This window comes from Cheilinus undulatus, linkage group 12, assembly GCF_018320785.1.
Source record: "Cheilinus undulatus linkage group 12, ASM1832078v1, whole genome shotgun sequence".
NCBI classification, from domain to species: Eukaryota; Metazoa; Chordata; class Actinopteri; order Labriformes; family Labridae; genus Cheilinus; species Cheilinus undulatus.
This window is the reverse complement of record NC_054876.1, coordinates 20534976-20554551: the sequence shown is the minus strand read 5'-3', so window position 1 is coordinate 20554551 and position 19576 is coordinate 20534976. Positions and strand designations below refer to the sequence as shown.

At 37.0% G+C, this 19576-nt stretch overlaps 2 protein-coding genes across 3 annotated transcripts; one reads left to right on the top strand and one right to left on the bottom strand.

The window, feature by feature from the left end:
* Window positions 1-2685: 2685 nt before the first annotated feature.
* Window positions 2686-4202, bottom strand: epd (ependymin). 2 transcript variants are annotated; one of them, XM_041801811.1, is made up of 6 exons: window positions 4062-4202; window positions 3918-3949; window positions 3687-3824; window positions 3405-3600; window positions 3241-3322; window positions 2686-3130 (listed from the first exon to the last, which is right to left on the bottom strand). In XM_041801811.1, the coding sequence occupies exons 1-6, from the start codon at window positions 4138-4140 to the stop codon at window positions 3004-3006; spliced, it is 654 nt and encodes a 217-aa protein (XP_041657745.1). In that variant the 5' UTR covers window positions 4141-4202; the 3' UTR covers window positions 2686-3003. The 2 variants fall into 2 exon arrangements, with proteins under 2 accessions (XP_041657745.1, XP_041657746.1); XM_041801812.1 differs by having other exon boundaries at window positions 3414-3600.
* A 10186-nt stretch (window positions 4203-14388) lies between these two features.
* On the top strand, window positions 14389-19402 carry LOC121518611 (interleukin-27 subunit alpha). Its single transcript, XM_041801037.1, has 5 exons — window positions 14389-16851; window positions 18078-18236; window positions 18317-18418; window positions 18692-18883; window positions 18999-19402. Exons 2-5 carry the CDS (start codon window positions 18078-18080, stop codon window positions 19179-19181), a joined length of 636 nt encoding a protein of 211 aa, XP_041656971.1. The 5' UTR covers window positions 14389-16851; the 3' UTR covers window positions 19182-19402.
* Window positions 19403-19576: the final 174 nt, after the last annotated feature.

Below are 19576 nucleotides of genomic sequence, written 5' to 3'. Positions count from 1 at the left end.
AACTTAACACATAAATCACACAAATTCCATAAGGTATTTCTTGCCTTTTCTTGGGTGGCAGGGTATCAAAATGAAGTATTGATATCTGTGTCTTAATTTGGTCTGATAGATATTAGATGTTTTGGTCCCAGTACCAGTTTTTGATACTCATCCCTAAAAGGCATCCGTGTTTATATTCTACATTATGTTGATACTTGTAGCTGTTCTGTCTCTTGTTTTTTGAAAAAAATGTCTAAAACAGCATTTTATTCTGAAACACTTTATTAGACCAATCAGATGTAGCAAACAGGAACACAGACACACACAGCAAAAGCAGCAACACCTGCAAGCTCACACACAGACACAGTTTTTCAGTTCTCATGTCTGCATAAAATGGAGGGACTGGCAGAGATAAACGGTAGCTCTGTGGGTTAACTTTCCACACAAATGCAAAGTTAAGTAGGCTTTTATAGTTTCTAACAACTTTTCATCTCAAAGTTGTAAAAATCTGATACAAGAAAGTGACTCTAGACTCATGTCTAATCTGCACTACTCACTTTCAGTCTTTCTGACGTTACAGAGCATTTTTCATTGAGAAAAGCCACAGTTAGCTCCGTCAGTCATAAAAACCAGGAAAGAAACATTCTGTATGTGACTCTGATGAATGCAATTCATTTTAATTTACTTTCTTAGCCTACTTCCTAATCTGTGCCTCTTCATTGCTATTGGCTAGTTTTTCCCTAATAATTTGACAGCTTTTTCAAAAAAAAAAAAGGGGATTGTTGTTTCAGCATTTTCTTAAACCACATGTTGAATAGTAGACGGATTAATGCACTAATCAACAAAGGTCAACCATGAGGTACAGTGGGCCATAAACACAGATTAAAGAAAAAAATAAGTCCTGTATTACTAAAAAAAAAAAAAAAAAAAAAAGTTAAAATCCTGCTGTGAAATTTGTTTGTTTTTAGGGTTACTTAGTTAGTAATTAACAGTGATTCAGAAAAAAAAATGTTCAATTGAAGAAGATTGATAAATAAGTGATACAGTGATTTATTGGCCTTATTTAAATTTATTTAAAATATGTACACTCCTGCTTTTATCAGTAAAACGTATCAGTATTGAGTACCCGTATCGGCTATACTGTCCTTCTGTTCAATTAATAATAATAATAATAATAATAACTTTATTTGTATAGCACCTTTAAAAACAGAGGTTTGCAAAGTGCTTTGACAATAAGCAGAAACACAATAAAACAGAGCATCATCATAACACAAGCAAAAACATAAAGATCAGACAGAGATCAGATTGGTATCAGATCTATATGAAATTTTGCAGTATTTCCCACCACTAGCGCAGAGGTTAGAGTAAGAAGCTCAGGAGTTGACAGTCTGTTATGTTCTGTTGGTGCTTCATTCAAATGTTCAGGGCTCATGTCAGCCCCCTTCAGCATGGCACCTTAGGTGACTGCCTTTATCACCTATTCCCAGAACTGGCCCTGCCCAAAGTATTTCCTTCATCAAAGAAGTAAATGTGATGAAAAGCTTTCTGGACAAGCTATGATGAATGCAGGAGTGTTCATAGTAACATCACAGCATTTTTGATCAACATTAAGGGTTATAACAACACAACTGAAAAGCCTTCAAAAAATTTCCAGAAATCTGTGTAGACACATGAACATGTTGTTGCCGTATTTTTTGCAACACTCTGGTTGCTAAACAAGCTATCATGGCTGCCTTGAGGCCAGTACGAACAAACCATCAACTTGGACCTTCCTCCAGAGCTTATTAAAAAATATGTACATTTGTTATAGTTTTTTTAATATTCAAACTAGTGCTGTCAAATGATTAAAATTTTTAATCAGATTAATCACAGGATTGCTGTGGATCAATTTTGATTAATCATGATTAAATATCATTCTTTTTTAATCTATATTAATCGCGTTTCATTTTGCATGAGCAAACAGACTCAATCTCCGATGAACGCATGCTTCGCGTTAATGTGGAATTTTAAGCTGGAAGTGCTTCGGTGAAAAGAAAACTCCTTCCTGAAGAATTTGCATAATACTTTATGTCGGTCAACTGTTCGGTCTTGTTTCTTTTTGTACTCTGATTTCCCATCGAGAGGGCCGACGTGCTGTTTAGCATCTTCTGTATTGAGTTGATTGGTCACTAACGGATCAACAGCCCATTTGCACACGCGTGGCGGCATGCTTGAAGGTAACTCTACTTGGACAAACTGCCTGAAATGCGTTGCCAGAGACATTTCAGGGATTTTGAGTAATTCTGCACTGTAGATGGGTTAATTGCATTAAATTTTAATCAGATTAATCATGATGATAGATTAATCCGCAATTTTGACAGCCCTAATTCAAACACATTGAATTTCATCATTTTACTCAATGTAATGTGATTATTCCCAAACCTTATACTGAACTTCTTTGTGGACTCTACTCAAAATTATCTGGGATGAAGACTTATTGAAAAAAAACTTCTTCAGGTTAAGATTTCTTTAAATGAATCTATTTTCTCCTGAAGCTTTCTCTAATGTATGCATTTTCACACAGGGCCCCCTAGTGGTGTAATCCAGACATGCAGTTTTGACATTCTTTGTTTTTCCTGCTGTAAGATTAAACGTTTAATTAGTTACAGATTAAACACCAAAGACTAAATACTTAAAGATAGAAAGACAAACTATGCACAACTGTGACAGCTTTGACATTTTATTGTTCCATTAATAATATCTTACATGTTTTGTAAGCAGTACCAACTTGAAAAGCCACAATCTGTTAGTAATTTTTGACTACTTCTACAATCCATGTCTCTTTCCTTTATATCAAAATGTACGTAGAGGCTACAATATGATCCATTCAGAGCCACATCTTCATAGGGAAGTGTTGGAAACAGATGTGACGTAGTGCAGTGTCACACGAAAACTCAAGTCACACGTGAAGAAGGAGAGAAAGCCTAAAAGTTCTGGCAGGCCACATTTGGAAAGTGGTTTGAATTTCTGCAGGCAAGGTTTCCTCTACATGAACTCATGGAGGAAACTGTTGACTGTCCCTTCAGGCGTCTCCTCCAGGGGCTGACCGTGACAGATGGAGGGCACCACCAGGAGGTCAGGATCCTTGATCTCTGTTTCTACTTCCATGATGCTGCAAGAGGGCGACACAAAAGTTAAGTTTTCTAACAATATTTAACTTAGCCTCCAAATCAAGTAATGCCTGATAAACTGCCTCCAGCAGTTACAGTCAAATTCACGAACCTCATTAAAAATGTCGTGGTCTCAGTGAAGTAGAATGTGCTGATAGGCAGACAGCCCATGGTTACAGACATGGAGTAATGGCCTGAAAAAGACGAAAAATGTTGAGGCCGTCATTAATTCAACGCCTCTATCACAACAAAAACACTTGTAATATTTTTTAGCACCTTTCCAACCTTTGGAGTCTGTGAATGTTCCTGTCCATATGCTGACTTTCAGGCCCTCTCCTTCAATGGAGGGACTCCCGGTGTGTACTGTAGTGTAGAACTTGGCATCATCGGGGATATCCAGAGGGTGCATGGTGCAGTGTAGTTTCTTCTTCTCACAGCTCTGGTTCTTGCTGTCAATCTCGTAGAAGATTCCCTACCAGACATGAGGACAGATCTTGAGTTATCCGGCATCAAATGAACTGTGACGCTGTTTTATAGAGACAGAAACAAATCAGTTACCTCTTCGAAAAACATCAGTAGATCCAAACCTAGAGATGTGTTCACAGGATGGCTCTCGTTTGACCTGAACCGTAGTTTCTTGCCCATGGAATCATAAGTGAAGGACCCGTATGCTTTCACTTCACCCTTTAGGGACATCTGTTTTTAAGTGAACAAACATAAACATATAATTTAATACAAGATTCTAAAATGCTTAGAAAAAGAAGGAGAATAATAAACAAATGAACTTACCACAGTCATAAATCCTGTCATGTTGGGCGAATCTGAAACACAAGTGTCAGTCAGATGGGTTGTGCTCAGCAAAATGAAGCAGCCACATAAAGTTAACTTCAACAGAGAACAGGTGATCACAAATGTGGAGAGAGGTATTCTTACGACAAGGATGATGATGGTGGTCTGCATGGCTTTTGGCAGTCAGGCACACCAGCACGAAGAGCGAAACAACTGCAAACATGTTGCTGGTCTAGAGAGTCGCCAATGGAAGTACGAGATGGCGAAAAGAACCCTAAGCGCATCTAGCCTTCAGCAAAGACCCTGCTGCTTTTATAGGCCTGAGGCTGATGACGCGTGTAAGTGTTGCCGAAAAGAAAAACAGGGATAGCTTACTTCAAACATCAAGCTGTCTAAACAGAGGAGCCCCTGTCACAACGGGGGGTGACCCAGGAAAAGAAAGGTCTTTGGTGATATTTTCATTTTGGTTTTGTGCAGCTGTCCTTCTTAAGTTGTTTTGGAGCAATGTTTACCTCTACCCCCTGCTCTTCCTTACTCTATCTGAAAATTCAGAGGATAACCATGAGGGAGAAGCTATACAGTGACATACAAAGATTACGTTATTAAGTGAAGTGTACTTTAGGTGAGGGGTCTGTTTGAAAAGTCCCTTTGCTTAGGAAGGTTCCCAATCGAGTAAAACAATCTGGAAGTATTTTACAGTTGGCCATACTAAAGGCAGATCGAGTTTTCTAAATGGTAAGGAAAGGAGTTTCATTGCTTCCTTTATTAATCACTTTACCAACAGAAACACTGGACCTTCCTTTAAGACAGGAGAGAAGAAAAGACAACCCACAGGTCTGCATGTCAACTTGCGATTTATATGACTGTACTTGCACTGAATTAAACCTGTAGTTCTCAACCTTTTCAGCCTGCGACCACCAAAATAAAGGTGCCAGAGACCAGGGACCCCGACTGTACCTGAAGGTGGTTGAACACAGCCGTGTACAATTCAGAATAGTCATGTGCAGAAAAGGCCATCCATAAAGGGGGATAAATGGGAGAGCTTTCTAGCGCCCAGCCAAACTGCGGGTCAAGGAGGTCAGCAAAACCATCATCCATTGTAAAATATTTCATTTTTAACCAGAATAATAACCACTCTTATCAAAGAAACAAAAAGCTTTTTTAATCATTCGTGTAAAAAAAAAAAAAAAAAGCTATATTAAAAAGGTAAATCCCTTTAGTTTTAGAAAATCAAAACGGTCTAAAAATTGCCAAAATGGGCTAATAATGGCAAAAAGGTAAAAAGATGGTGAAGTTGGATATTAAAAGTAGCAAAAAGGTGTTTGAAGTGTCAATAAAATTGAGAAAAAAGGCAAAATGGGTTAAAGTAGCAAAATGGGCATAAATAGTGGTAAAAGGTAATAGTGGTAAAAATGTGGCTGATATGGCTTTAAATTGGCAAAAATGGGTGGAACTTTGGTAAAATGGGATGAAAAATTGGTATAAACTGGCAAAAAAGGGTTAATTGAGAAAGAAAAAATAGGCAGATATTGGCAGAAATTGATTAACCTACCAAAACTGGGCATATCAAATGGTGAAATGTGATTAAGATGGGAAAACTGGGTGTATAAAGGGTTTAATAATGGCAATAATGGATCAACAGAGGCAACACTGAGCTCAGGTGGCAAGAATTGGTTTAAGAGTGGCAAATACAGTCAGAAAAAAAGTGTTGGAAAGAGTTATAAAAACTGATCAAAATAGGTGTTAAATGGCAAAAATTTGTTAAAATTGGTGGGAAAAAATGATGAAAAGGGGTAAAAAATGTGACAAAATTGGTGTAAAGTGGCAACAGTGTAATTTTAAAAAATATTCTTTTTAATGCTTTTATTTTTTACAGTGTTTACCATATACCCCATATTCACAAATATGTATACATTTCTAACATTAATGCAGTGGTTAAATAAATCCATAAGAATGTTTACATTCTTGCACAAGACAAGCAAGCAAAAACAACAACCACAAACACTAAGCAAAACAAGAAGAAAGCAAACAAACTGCAAGAAAGACACAAAAAACAACAAAAAAACATGGCATTCACACTCATCTTGGCAGTTCAAAACACATTGTCTTCATATTACATTTAATTTCATGTCCAGTCATAAGCCTTTTGTACATATCAGTCATATGAAAAGCACATTTCATTCCACTGTCTAGAAAAGGGGACAAAAGTAATGAGCGTCAAATATCGCTTTGCAATAACTCTTACTCTCTGCAACGTGCTTCCAGATAGGAACCCCAAATAGATCTGAATCCCTTTACATTGTTATTAATTTTTGTAAATTAGCTGTTCAAATGAAGCAACCCTTGCCAACTTGTCCCTCCATTCCCCAAAACTGGTTTTATCTGTTGATTTCCAGTGCCTCAAAACAATCCTGCTCCTTATTGTTAGAGTCAGTTTCACCCAGTAACGTACTTTTGGACACAATTCGATGTCCGCTGAAAGACACCTAGAGCACATAATGCTTAAAAAAATATTCTTAGTTTTTTAGGGCATCTGGAGACCCCCTCTCAGTGTCTCGTGACCTCCAAGGGGGTCCCGACACCAAGGGTGGGAACCACCGAATTAAGCATTAAATTTCTTCATCAAACTTTTGATTCATGTGATAAATGGGAGGAAATAATGAGCTATACTATTTATTTTCTTTACATTTTTATTTTATATCCAAACATTTAATCAACCGATTAGTTAATCATTCAAACTGCTCTTTTTGTTGTTATTTTCAAATAGAAGAAACTTTATAAATCACCACTGTTTTAAAGGATTTCTGATGTTTCTGATGCAAAAAAAAAAAAAAAAAAAAATGGCATAATGTCATAATGTGATCACTGCTACTCTTTATAGTTACAAATGCAAGACAAAGAAAATAGCTATTGGAGGTTTTATTTGCAGTTTACAGTGCTTCTCACATAACCAGAAAGAAAGACCGGATCACAGTAAACTAAAATATTAAACAATAACACGAAATGAGTCAAACTGATAAGTGGAGAATGAAAGTAAACGATTTTATAAATGCAGTTGCGAGCACTTATCAACCTAGTCGTACTGACTATGAAGGAAGCTCAAATAAAGAGATACTATTCATCATTTCAGCTGTTAGTCACAGTGCCTTGTTCTGAGAAAACCTTGATAAGCTCATAGTTTTCAACGTGGTGATCATGTTTTATTCACTGCACTAAACAACACAGGTAACGAATGCACATTTTGTAGTCCACTGACTTATACCTGTGGTTTTTACACAGTAAACCTACGTCATCTCCACAAAATCCGCTTAAGGAAAGTGAAGTAAAAGTTAAAAGTAAGTCATTTAAAATGTACTCAAAGTACTGAGTAATGAGCAGCTACCAAGGGGCTTTCACAGTGAAATATGACTTGTCCTTTATGTGCAAAAACAAGAAAATAAGGACCTCCAACCAGGTTGTTTATTTAAAGTTTGACCTAACCTAAAGTACAATGTAACAGCTGTTTTGGAAATAAATATGGAATCTACAAGTATAATACTTCACTCAAAATATACTTAAGTTAAAGTTAAAGTAGTGATTTTAAAAACTACTCAAAAAAGTACAAGTACACAAAAAAGCTCAATTACAGTGATTTGAGCAAACGTAATACTTTCCAGCCCTGACAGACATACAGTACATAAGGACAGACATTACCTTACCACAAAAACAAATCACCTGTGTATACACAATAATAAACAATATATACACAAATATATACATGGGCTGTCTAGAAATCAAACAAAAAATATTTAGGGATTCACAAATGTCCAGAATGTTTATGCTCTTTTGTATTTCAGTTCATGAGTTTGCTCTTATCATATTTTATTTCTATTTTAAAGTGTTGTATTTTTGCTATCTTTTGAAACAGTTTACACTTACGCATATATTTCTCTGTAAATGGTTTTAACAGTCAGTGAAAGACTTTGGAACAGATCCGTCTCTTGTGTTTCTGACTTTGCCGTTAGCATTTGCCTGAATGATCACAAATAAATTGAATAACAAAAGTGAAGTAATGGGATTGCACCAAGCAACAAACTCTGTTGTTGAAAAATTACATTGGTGCGAAATGGAAATCACCATAGTTTCTCAAGAGTCAACTTAAGACTGACTGTAAATGACCACGAAATCCCATTCACACCTATTCTAAAACACAGAGGTAGAAAAGGTATACTACTATTTAATTTAAAAAATACATTACTCTGGTTAAAATTTATTCCCCTCTTTCTCCTTCCCTCTCATTCCTGTTTCGGACTCTAGCTACTGTCCTATCTCTCTGAACAAAGCAAAAAGCCCCAAAATAAATAATCAAGAAAACTTTAAAAACTCATATTAAGTTAAATTTTGCACTTCAGAAGTGTCTATATCAGTCTACACCACATATAGTTCAACTAAATATTTCAAATTGCTAAATATTTTACGATACGACAGAGCTGCAGTAATTCTTAAAAATCTGTGGTAAGGTGGGTCTCCTCTGGTAAGAACAAGGCAGAGAGACAATCTCATTGCAAGGCATTGAATACTGATGAAAAATAAGCACTATGTGTCCTTTAGAACCACCTAAAGTCACAAGTGAATGCAGTGGATAACTTCATTCATGGTGCAAATGTGTCTCACATCAAAATGAACGACAGACCATTGGAATCACTACCAAAAGAAACCCAACAGGGATCATTGTACAACAGGCAACATCCAAACACAATTACACATGTAAAACACACCCTAACACTCTGCCCAAGGGCATAATGAGAAAACTCCAACCACACATTCCCCAGATTTGATATCGCAGTGGGCACAGCTTATTTATTGACATAAATATGACCATCTCTGCTATGCTAGATGGCAATACACCTTCTGGTTCTAGGTGTGGTTGACCTTGTGAATAAGCTAGCAAGCAGCTAACCACTTCTATATCAAACAGCAAAAATGTAAGTAGTTTTGCACCTCCGTCAATTTCATACATACCCTTTGTTTTACTTTTGGTACTTATATGATGCGAGATATCCCCCTAGCTTATGGTAATTTTGGAAGTGAGACAATAATGTGAATCTGCCATGCCTTGCATTTCTGTTGTTCTACTTCTGTGTCTGATTGAGGAATATACAAGAAAAAGTCGATGTCTGCATTAGGATTTGACTGAGTGTGTGTTCAGTCACAGTAACATGTCCATGTCCTTCTTAAACTCTAGTATTCATTACACTAAAACAACAATTGGACTTTTTCTTACTAGGGATGAACCAATACCCATACATGTATCCATTATCAGTGATGATGCCAAGCTTAAGTACTCGTTCTCATAAGACATAGCCAGTACTGGACTCATTATTGTTTTACAGTAAGATGTTTGCCTGTACTTGCCATTACTGGAGCAGGTAGGCTAAGTAGAATCTGGTTTCACATGGACTGGTTATTGTTGGTAAAAGAAGCTGATGGAGAATTCACTTACAGTATTCAGTATTTAATAGTCACCACATTGGCACCTAAGCAACAGATCCTTATGGGCCAAACTATTTTACAAATACAAAAGACATTTTTAAATTAAAAACGATGTTTTGTGATAGTTATGGAACACTTTGCCCCCCCTTTTTAAAAAAAAGATAAAAGAGACTTTTTTACACGATGACTTCTAGTGAACTTTCTGGCCTTAAAGAGTCCATGAATCCTCTAGTCCTGGATTATGAATCAGCAATCAGGCCAGCCTTATAAAACGCTTTCACCCTCTCATTTATAAACATGATCCAAACTAAATAGAAAGCCTGGTGGGTTTATATCAGGTCAAGTGCTTGAGCCAGGTCAGAGATGAGACTACACTTTGTGCAGCTGTCTTTTCTTCTGTTATGTCAGCCATCTCAAGCAAACATCAGCAAACATCAGTATCTTGTTTATCTCCTGTGGGCTGCATCTCTGCTGGCCTACAGTGACCCCCAAAGTCAACAGGGTCTGTTACGTATTCTGTCAGACCAAGCAGCAAAAAGGAAGTGTGATATTTGAATATGAAATATAAGCTTAAAGCTTATTAAAGCTTAAAGTTTGTTATGTATAACAAATCAGTATTGGGATTGTTTGGTATACTGTGCCTTTTCTTACAAATACACTGAAATTCCCCCTTAAAAATAATTTGAGTATTTTTAAATTTTCCATTAGAGGGAAAGGATAGAGATGCACAGTCAAGGTCACCATGGGGGGAAGGGGGGTTGGGCCCCACCAAACATTAGTATGCCAGAAAATAAAGTATAAGGAAGTGAAATAACTTTAAGAGGAAAATAATTGAATAATTGAAAAACAAGACAAAAAAGGTGAAAACTGGTAGAACAAAAATGGCAGAAAATACCAGTAAAATGGGGGGTGGCTACAGAGTGGCAAAAATGGGTTCAAAGAAAATAGTGGAGAAAAAAATGTGAAAGGTGGCTAGCATGGTTGACAGAGACACAAAGTGGCAAAGGAGTGGCAAAAATGATAGAATAAAGTTCTCAAAAGGGTTACAAGTTGTGAAAATAGGGTAAAAGTGGCAAAAATTGGCTAAAAGATGCAGAAATTGGTCAAATGTGGCAAAAATGGGTGGGCAATGGTGAAAAGGGGTTAAAAAGTGGTTCAGATAAGTAATTTGAACATTAGAACCAAATAATAGCTCGACACACTTTTCAGTTCCAAAATAGGTAGCTGTTAGCCAGGATGCTAGTTCCTATGCTACTGGTCCAGTGCAAATGCAATGCTAATAAACCACAGCTGGGGAGGGCCAATTCAATGGGTTTCCTGGGGCCCAGCCAGTGCTGTAGGCAGGCCTGTCCAAGTATGACTGAGTGAAAACTTCAGCAACTAAATCTGATTTACTTCTGAGCTTTAGACCTACTCTGAGCTGCCTAAACGTCTACTTTTAGAAAATAAAATGATACGTGATTTTTACAAAAATGACATTGTGTATACTTAGGAACATAGATAACAAAGATACGTAGGTAACTAAGCTACGTAGCTAACAGAGCAATGTAGCTGAAGGAGCGATGTAGCTAAAGAAGCTATGTAGCTGATGGAGCTACATTGCTAATGTTGCTAAATCTGAGCTCACAAAGCCTAAGACTTTTATGTAGCTATGTTAGCTAAAGCTAAAGAAGCTAAACCACCTATCGTGTAACTACTTCTAAAATGGGTCTAGACAGAATTTAATCTCAGGTTAGACCGCTGATCTTTTTCTGTTTATTTATGAAATGTTGGTTAATTTGTGAATGTAACTAACAGACTTTGTTCAGGAATAAAGTTGAATTAAAGTTAAAAAAAATCAAAAATTGGAGATCCGTTGTACCATTAAGTTACTGCACTTCCTTTCTAAGATATACGGCGTCTCAGATGAACAGTCTTTGAGGTGCTGGTCAGAGATGAAGGGTCTGCAGTAATATTGTGATAGCTGTTAAATGTTTGGTTATTTTTTCTAAGTTCCTCATCATATGTTTTTTTTTAATACAAACAATAGTAATAAATCATTCTACATTATAACCAACACAGTATTTTTAGATAGATCAAAAAGAAACTGTTCTTTCCTGTTGGTCGGGCCTACAAGTTCAGATGAATGAGCTGATATATGAATCAGTATGGAATACACACTTTTATTGATCTCCTTCAGTCACAGTAATACATTGACAGTGTTCAGCCTAGTGAAAGTGCAGGAGGACCAAAAATAATAAAAACTGGCTTGCAGCTTTTTCCTGTTCACGACAGTATACATCTCAGAACAGCAGAGATGATAAGCACTTGATAAAAATTGACTTCTTTTACTGTAAGCCTGATTAGAGGAATGATTTTCACATGAATTTCTTGAATGAAGAAGTCTCAAAATGGGAACAGAATGCATAACAAAACTAGGAGAAAACCAAAGGATCCTTGAAACTAAAAATGGAAGCCAATAAACTGAGAGTAGACAGCGTATTACTGGGGAACTTTACGCTACCGTAGGAAAGGAAGGGGGCGGGAGTGGTTATGAAAATGAGGGAAGCCCTTTTCATTGTGGACCCCTTCCTCCTAGGGACAGTAAAAGACGACCTACACATTTCCTCTTTGGGAGAGGAAGTCAACTTGTTTTTGAACTGTGAGTCACCCACTGACCCACAGGTTTCCCTTGTTTGGTTTTAATTCCCCATGTAGAAATGGACCTCTGTTCGTAGTGTAGCAGATCATCATAAGGACAATGTATGCAGTGCTTAACAAATTTATTAGACCACCTGTCATATTTTACTCAAAGACCATCCAGCATCATGAAGTGCTTTGATGCGGACTCTTTCATTTTCAGTGAGCTCTCCACGTTTTACAATTTGGAACAGGAATGAGGAATTTCAAACTGAATTTACCTTTTTATACCCAGATTTGAGCCGGCTCACTGGGCCTCTCTGAGAAGTCAGAATCAAGCATAACATTCAACCACTAAAACTCATTTTTCTGTTCAGGAATGCAAGTAAATCACTATAATTTGACATATTAATCAAGAAATATTAATGTACTTTACTATTTTTTCAGTTTTTTTTTGTAAATCAGTAAATTTGAAAATTCATGGATATCAATAATAATTATATTTTGGCATTAAAAATATCATTTGGGTTAAAGAGTTTCTACATATTGGTGTATTAACCATTGCAGAAACATAAAAAAATGATTTTGGTAATTGCCAACGCTGTAAATTTAGGGCAGTTGTGGCATAAACCTTACTTTGGGTAGGGTTAGGGTGGTTTAATAAATTTGTTAAGAATATATATATATATATATATATATATATATATATATATATATATAGTCTCATATGCTATAATGTATTGTATCGTGCTAACATTTTGAAAAAGAAAGTCAGCAGTGCAGCGGGCCAGTGTCTTGGGTCAAAAGTCTTGTAGGTTACTGCTGGTTGAGTACAATGACAGTAATAACCTGTAAATGAAAGACAGGACCATAACAGGTCTACAGATGATGTGAGCTTTGAACCCACATACCCTGTCTCTGACAACCTATGGCCTCAACTGTACATTAGCGCAGCACTGTCTAGACTTCCTGCCAGTCAAACCTTGCTCGGCTATGCCAAAGTGAAACTGTCACACCACAAGGAGGTAGGAACTACTATCTGTGTTTGTACCCGAGGAGGAATTTCTGATCAGATCTTTGACTGTTTTGAAACTAACTGAGTAAACTCAGTGGAAATTTCATGAAAGACTTTTTTTGCCCTGCTGGTTTTTAAACGACATACTGGGCTTTTCTCTCAGAACATTATAAGGACAAATATTTACTTTTTCATACCTGTAAAAGACAGAAAAATAAACACTCTGTTGCAGCTAAATAATGAAAAATTGTCTGCATGTTGGAGTTTTTAAAGAAATGTACTGAAATTAATACTGAGGTCACTTTATGCTGATAAAAGAAACCACCACAGAAAAAAGATGGAACAAATCAAAAGACCACAGAGGTCAAAATCTTGTTTTTCTATAGTTTTGTGTAAAAGTATTGATGATTTTATATTGATATAGACACAATCCAAACTGGTTCTACACAGTTTCACTTTATTTCGTCCAAATTCTCTTCAAATGATGAAAATCAACTCAGTATTTCTATCAGAAAATAAGGTGTGTTTCAAAGGAATGTTTGGTGACTTTCCGTGTGTACTCAGATGATCCATCATTGGCTGGGGAATTAACCTCCAAGTAATTATCAGCTGTTTTACAGATGTGTAGTATTCTTTCAAAGACAGGTTTACCCTCTCCACAAAGAAAAAAAATAACATTTTTAATATTAAAAAGGAATCAGTGAAGGCTGTATGGACATTTACAGTCATCTACAGGTTATGCTAATCTTTACTTTCTTGATAATGATTTTGACTTTTTATTTCACCATAATCTCATCTGAATAGAACCATGTAAAACTAAGGACTTTATTTGTGACATCAGTCAGAATATGTAAAAATATAAATAAGATGCCTACAAAAGGGTATTCACCCCTTGGATGTTGAACCATTTAATTGATTATGACAATCAGTCATGGTCAATATAATTTGGCCTTGTTGACATTTTTTTTTTACATTAAAATCTTTTTACTGTCAAAGAGAAATCAGAAGAAAGTTCTTTGGTCTGATGAGACCAAAATTGAGCTTTCTGACCATCAGACAAGACGCTATGTCAGGTGGACACCAAACACTGCACATCACCACAAACACATCATCCCCACTGAAGCACAGTGGTGGCATCATCATGAGTAGTCAGGGGTACAAGCCTGACTGAGACCTATCTACACAGACTCAGTGCTGTGATTGCACCCAAAGGTGCATCTAGTAGATACTGACTTGAAGGAGGTGAATATTTATGCAGTCACTTATTTTACTTACATATTTCTATTTAGATAACATTACTTTAAAAAGTCTGTTTTCACTTTGACATGAAAGAGCTTTTTTTGTAAAAATCTTTTTGTCCTTAAAGCCAAATTTATCGACCATGATTAATTTATAAAATCAACAAACATCCATGGGTTTATTTGTTTTATTTGCACCTTCAATAAATGTTCAATGTGTCAGAAGCAAGTCCCAGTTCAGTAAAAGGCTCTGCCATCTCTACTGTTGAAACCAATAATGATAGAAAAAGCAGAGTTAAACAAAATTTGTAATCTGTAAAGGAAAATTCAGGTAAAATACAGAGGAATTGAAATTTCAATAAAATGACAAGAAGGGACCTTTTTCAGTGTTTTTCCTCAGTTTTGTTTTACTTTGCTAAGATTCTGTGAAACTGTGGTGTCAACATCATGAGACTCCTGAAACATTCCCTCAAGACTAAACTTTACTGCCTCTTGTAAAAAGAAACATGAAGACAGAAGTTTCAGAAATTGGTAGTTCTGAACAGCTCAACACTTTCACTGCCGCTGTTTCATAATATGCCCCATGTGATGACATGACAGGCCTGAAGTGGTTTGTTTTTTAATCTTTGAGTTGCTTAATATGAACAATGCTTATTATTACACAATGATGTAACTGCACCAAATGATGTCATTTTCACAAAGAATAAAACTTTGAGGCAGTCTTAATATAAACATGCTGAGCAACAGGAGGTCTGGGGTAGAGGGGCAAGAATGATGAGAAAGGGGGTGGGATAACGGTGCACAAAGTCATTTATAGTGAAATAGTCAGAAACCCTGGTGAGATTAAACACTTTATTTTAGTGGGCCCTGATTATTCAGTGATTTTACAAGTGGGATTAGCAAGTGATTTCTTAAGAATAAGGTGGTATTTACCTAGTTATAAGTTTGCATTTTACCAAGTAACAACTCTGTAATATTTTATTCTAAATTAAGGGTTCTCAACTGGTGGGTTAGGACCCAAAATGGGTCATGGAGCTGTTTCCAGTGGGCAAGGATGGATGGTTTTATGAACTTTGAAGGATGATATTATCTTTAAAGGCAGAGAAAGGAATGTTCATGAAGCTAGGGATGTTGGGGCTTTTTCCATTTTTGTCAAATAATACTCCATAGTTGACAACTTTTGGAAAAGTGGGTGGAACTGGTGAGTGAATTTCAGTCATTGTTTTGGGATTTAACAAAAAGCTGGCTTTACAGAGAAAATTAGGTAAATCCTTGAGAAATCAAGGAACGTTTCCATTCAGTTTTGGGAAAATGATCTAAATCAGACTCATTAGGGTTAGGGTTAGAGGGTCAGGGTTAGGGTTAGAGCAATGGTTCTCAACTGGTTGGGTGTTGGGACTTCCTTGTGAGAAATTGCAACTACAATTACAAAAATATTTCAATTTCCAAATGTCTGAAAGCATTTCAGCCAATAATCTCATGTTGTAGTTTGTTTAAGCATTTATTTTGCAATATAATAATGGCGTCAGGCCCTGACTTAATCACTCCTCACAGATTTCACATACAGAATTTGAGGAGTGATAAAATAATGGCTTAAATCCAGAGGAAGAGACTGGAAATCTTGCAGCTTTAATAGCTCACTAATTTAGGGGGATGTGAGTCATGTGATTTGATTAAGCTACATGTCAGGTGTGAATGATTGTGCTGATTGTGAATGATTCCTTTTTCATCCTCAGGGGTTTATAAAAGCATTCATCCTTGCCTTTGAAGGTGGTGTCATTAAAGAATCGATGTCCACTTCATCATAGACTTTTATTCCAGGCACATATCCACCACCCTCTGGAAACAGCTCTATGACCCATTTTTGGGTCCAGACCCACCAGTTGAGAACCACTGACTCAAAGTGTTCTTTACTGTGTTTTGCCCACTAGAAAGGCAGCCTAGGGCACTTAATCATAATTTGCCCCTGAGGTCACCCTGGAGGGCTGTTTATCATTTAACACCACTGTGTAGGTGACAAGGGCACTTTCTAACATTCTTCCATAGGAATCCAAAAGGGCACCATTGCAACACTTTTTCAGACACTGGAGCTCTGAGGAGGGTGATCAGGAAAGGTGATTTAAGTGATAAGTTGGTGATAGATTGGACTGTTCAAAGAATGGATATGATTTTTTTTTCTTTTTTGTGTAAAAAAATGTTGAGATAGGCAAAAGATGTTTCTTTGTTGACACAAAATCAAAGTTCCTCATCAAAGAAATTCTTAAAATACAAATTTAATGAACTAAGTCAACTTTAAAGTTGAATCAACCCTACTGGAAACACCCACTCCTCACATGCCTGTTACTCTGACTGAGGGGGAAAAAAAACTCAAGTCTCATCAAACAGCGTAGGCAGTTCTTCCTGAGTCACATATGAAACTTTGAGAGGGAAAGAGAGACAGAGCGAGAGAGAGAGCGAGAGAGAGAGAGGGAATTTAAAAAAAGAAACCCCAGATATAGTGAGAAACTGAAAGCACAACATGACAGTTATATAAAGTGTACATGAGCCTCAGTGTAGCATGAAGGTGTCTTGAGTTCACTGCTCCTCCAAGGTAAGACCATCTTCAGGATGAGAGATGCTTTTGACATGAGCTTGTTTGAGCTGAGAGGCAACAATCTATGCTGTTTAACAAATCCATGCTTGAGTATGAAAAGTATTTGTATTATTTTGTATAATCTATGTCATCATGTGGGTTAATGCAGACAATTTTAGACAGTAAAACCTGTTTTCATGGCAGCTAGTACTTGTATAAAACATTTAACTCTGATTTCTTGGACACACTCAGTGCAACCACAGATGATATGAAGTAACAGTGTTTATTTAGGCTGATAAAGTCTCACATTCATACTAAGTGAAGATCTAGCGTTTTTGGGTTGAAGGAGTTTTTTTTTAAAGAGTGGTAATCTGAAAACACTGAACTGCAAAAACTTCATAAAAAAAACATTCTCCAGCCAGGTACAGATGAAAATCTTATCCTAGGTTATCAAAGCAAAAAGTAAGACCTGAATTACTTTTAATTTAATTTATTATATTTAAAGTCACTTTTCAATCTGCCTATGAGGTAGGGAATTCTACATGTTTAGTGCCTGAAATTAGAGGTATCAACCTATTAAATACATTTGGCTTTTTGAGCTCTTGAAACAACACATTTATCTGGGCTTGCACATTAAAGTGACATATTTTAAGTGTAAAGAGATATTTTTGGCTAGATATTAGACTTGAGTGTTTGCAATATGTCAACACAACTGACCTTTACAAAATGACCAAAGTAAATTTGGAAGATATTTTCCTTAAGCCTCCATAATAGTCCAGTCACAAAACCTGAAACAACACATTTAGCACAATTTCACTGTCTATCTTTTGCAACAGGCCAGCAGTGTTGTGGTGTTTTGTAATATCAGTCATTTGTGGTCTACTTATTCAGAGTTTTGCAAAGCACCAAATTTGGCGCAAGGCTGTAGAGACAATACTGAAAGGATGCTTCCCTCAACACTGAAACCATTAAGAGGAATTAAGAAATGTCTGTTTCAATGTATGTGCAACCATAGCAGGTTTACTGTATTACTAAATACAGAGAAAGCATGTATGGGGATGCCGCAGGGTGTGGGTTGTGGGAATTTATTTCAGAAGTATTAGAAAACTTCCTGTCCCATAATAAGCTGTAAGCTGAATTCCCATATAAGGAGACTTCAGTGTGATAATGCACTTTTTTACAACAGCAGAACAAGTGGATTGAAAGAAGAGCTGATGTGTAAGACATGATCTTTTCTGTTTCAGATGACTCTTTGGTGTCAGACTCTCGTCCTCCTGTGCTTCACGTTGATCCTGGTGGAGTCTTCTGCTCCACCCCCAGCCCCCCGGAGGAACAAATATAACAAATCCTTTTGTCTCACAAGATCCACCAGAACCCGCGTCCAAGAGCTGCAGAAGATATATGTGAGTGCTAGAAGCAACCCTGCAAGTGTTATCTGTTTCTAACTACAGATGTTTAATCATGACTGTGTTTACTTTGACAGAAAGAGGAGCAGTTGGGAAACAAGCACTTTGAGGACAGAAGTTTGCAGTTACAGGAGCTGCCATCACTTTCCACAGATTTCAACAGCTGGCTAAATCTAACCGTAAGTTCCTGTTTGTCTATACAGAGAAATTCCACAGAAAAAAACACTCAGCAAAAACAAATTTCATTTTTTGCAAGAACTGCTACACTGGTTTTAAGACTTCCTGGGGGAAAATGAAACATGATGACATCCTCAGAAAGGCTGCTCTTGCAGAAAATAAAACCTGGCAAAAATTTTGGCAGAATCCCCCTTTTATAAATTTGAGCTTAAAAAAGGGGCATGTGTAACATTTTAATGATGTAATCACATGGCTTTCTCTTGTTGTGCATGTAGGACTGGGAACGACTGCATGCTGCTTTCTGGGACATGCGCGCCTACTGGAATATGCTGGAGAGGAAGAGAACACAGCTGGAGAGGGAGGGGAAGGAGCAGCTGGCAGGACAGGAAGCCCACATTGATTTACCTCAGAACATCAGGCACATACAGCTGGACCTAAGGGACCTCATGAACCAAGTCAGCCATCAGGTATCTGACTCTGTTCTCACATAAAAATCCACATTTTTTTGCCGACCCTCTTGCCCACATAGAGACATCTGAGGAAGTGATGCCCTCATTAAAACGGTTTTGCTTTCTCCTTTAGATGAGGCACATTAGGAGCTCTTGGATGAGGCCAACCCCTCCTACACATACAGAGCCAGAGACCAGCTCCAAAACACTGTGGGACAGCCGAGTGGAGGGTTACATCATTCTGAGGGATCTAGACCTTTACCTCACCAAGCTGGCGAGAGACTTCCTCCTTCTGGCTTCAAAAACACATATATGACTCAGCAATGAGAAACCGTTTTGAGAAAGGGGTCCTTTCTGAGTCCGAAATAAAAAAGAGAGAAAAAAAAAAAAAGCCAAATTGCTAGCGGGTGAAGAAAACAGAAAATACTGTGAGCCAACGTTTAAGCTTTTCTTTTTTTTTTTTTTTTTTTTGACAAAGATGTTTTACTGTATGTTTCAGGGCTTTCTTGGGTATTTCCCAAAGTTTCTGTCTTGCCTCTCTGACTGTAATTTAGCAATAAGCTCCTCAAGCTGACAGAACACTTCCCAACATATGGTTATTCCCCCACAACCTCAATCTACAGGACTTTCCCAAACTGTATTTGCTATTTATTGATATTTATTAACCAGTATTTATTTCAGAGTGGTTTGTTTTATTTCTCTTACAATGAG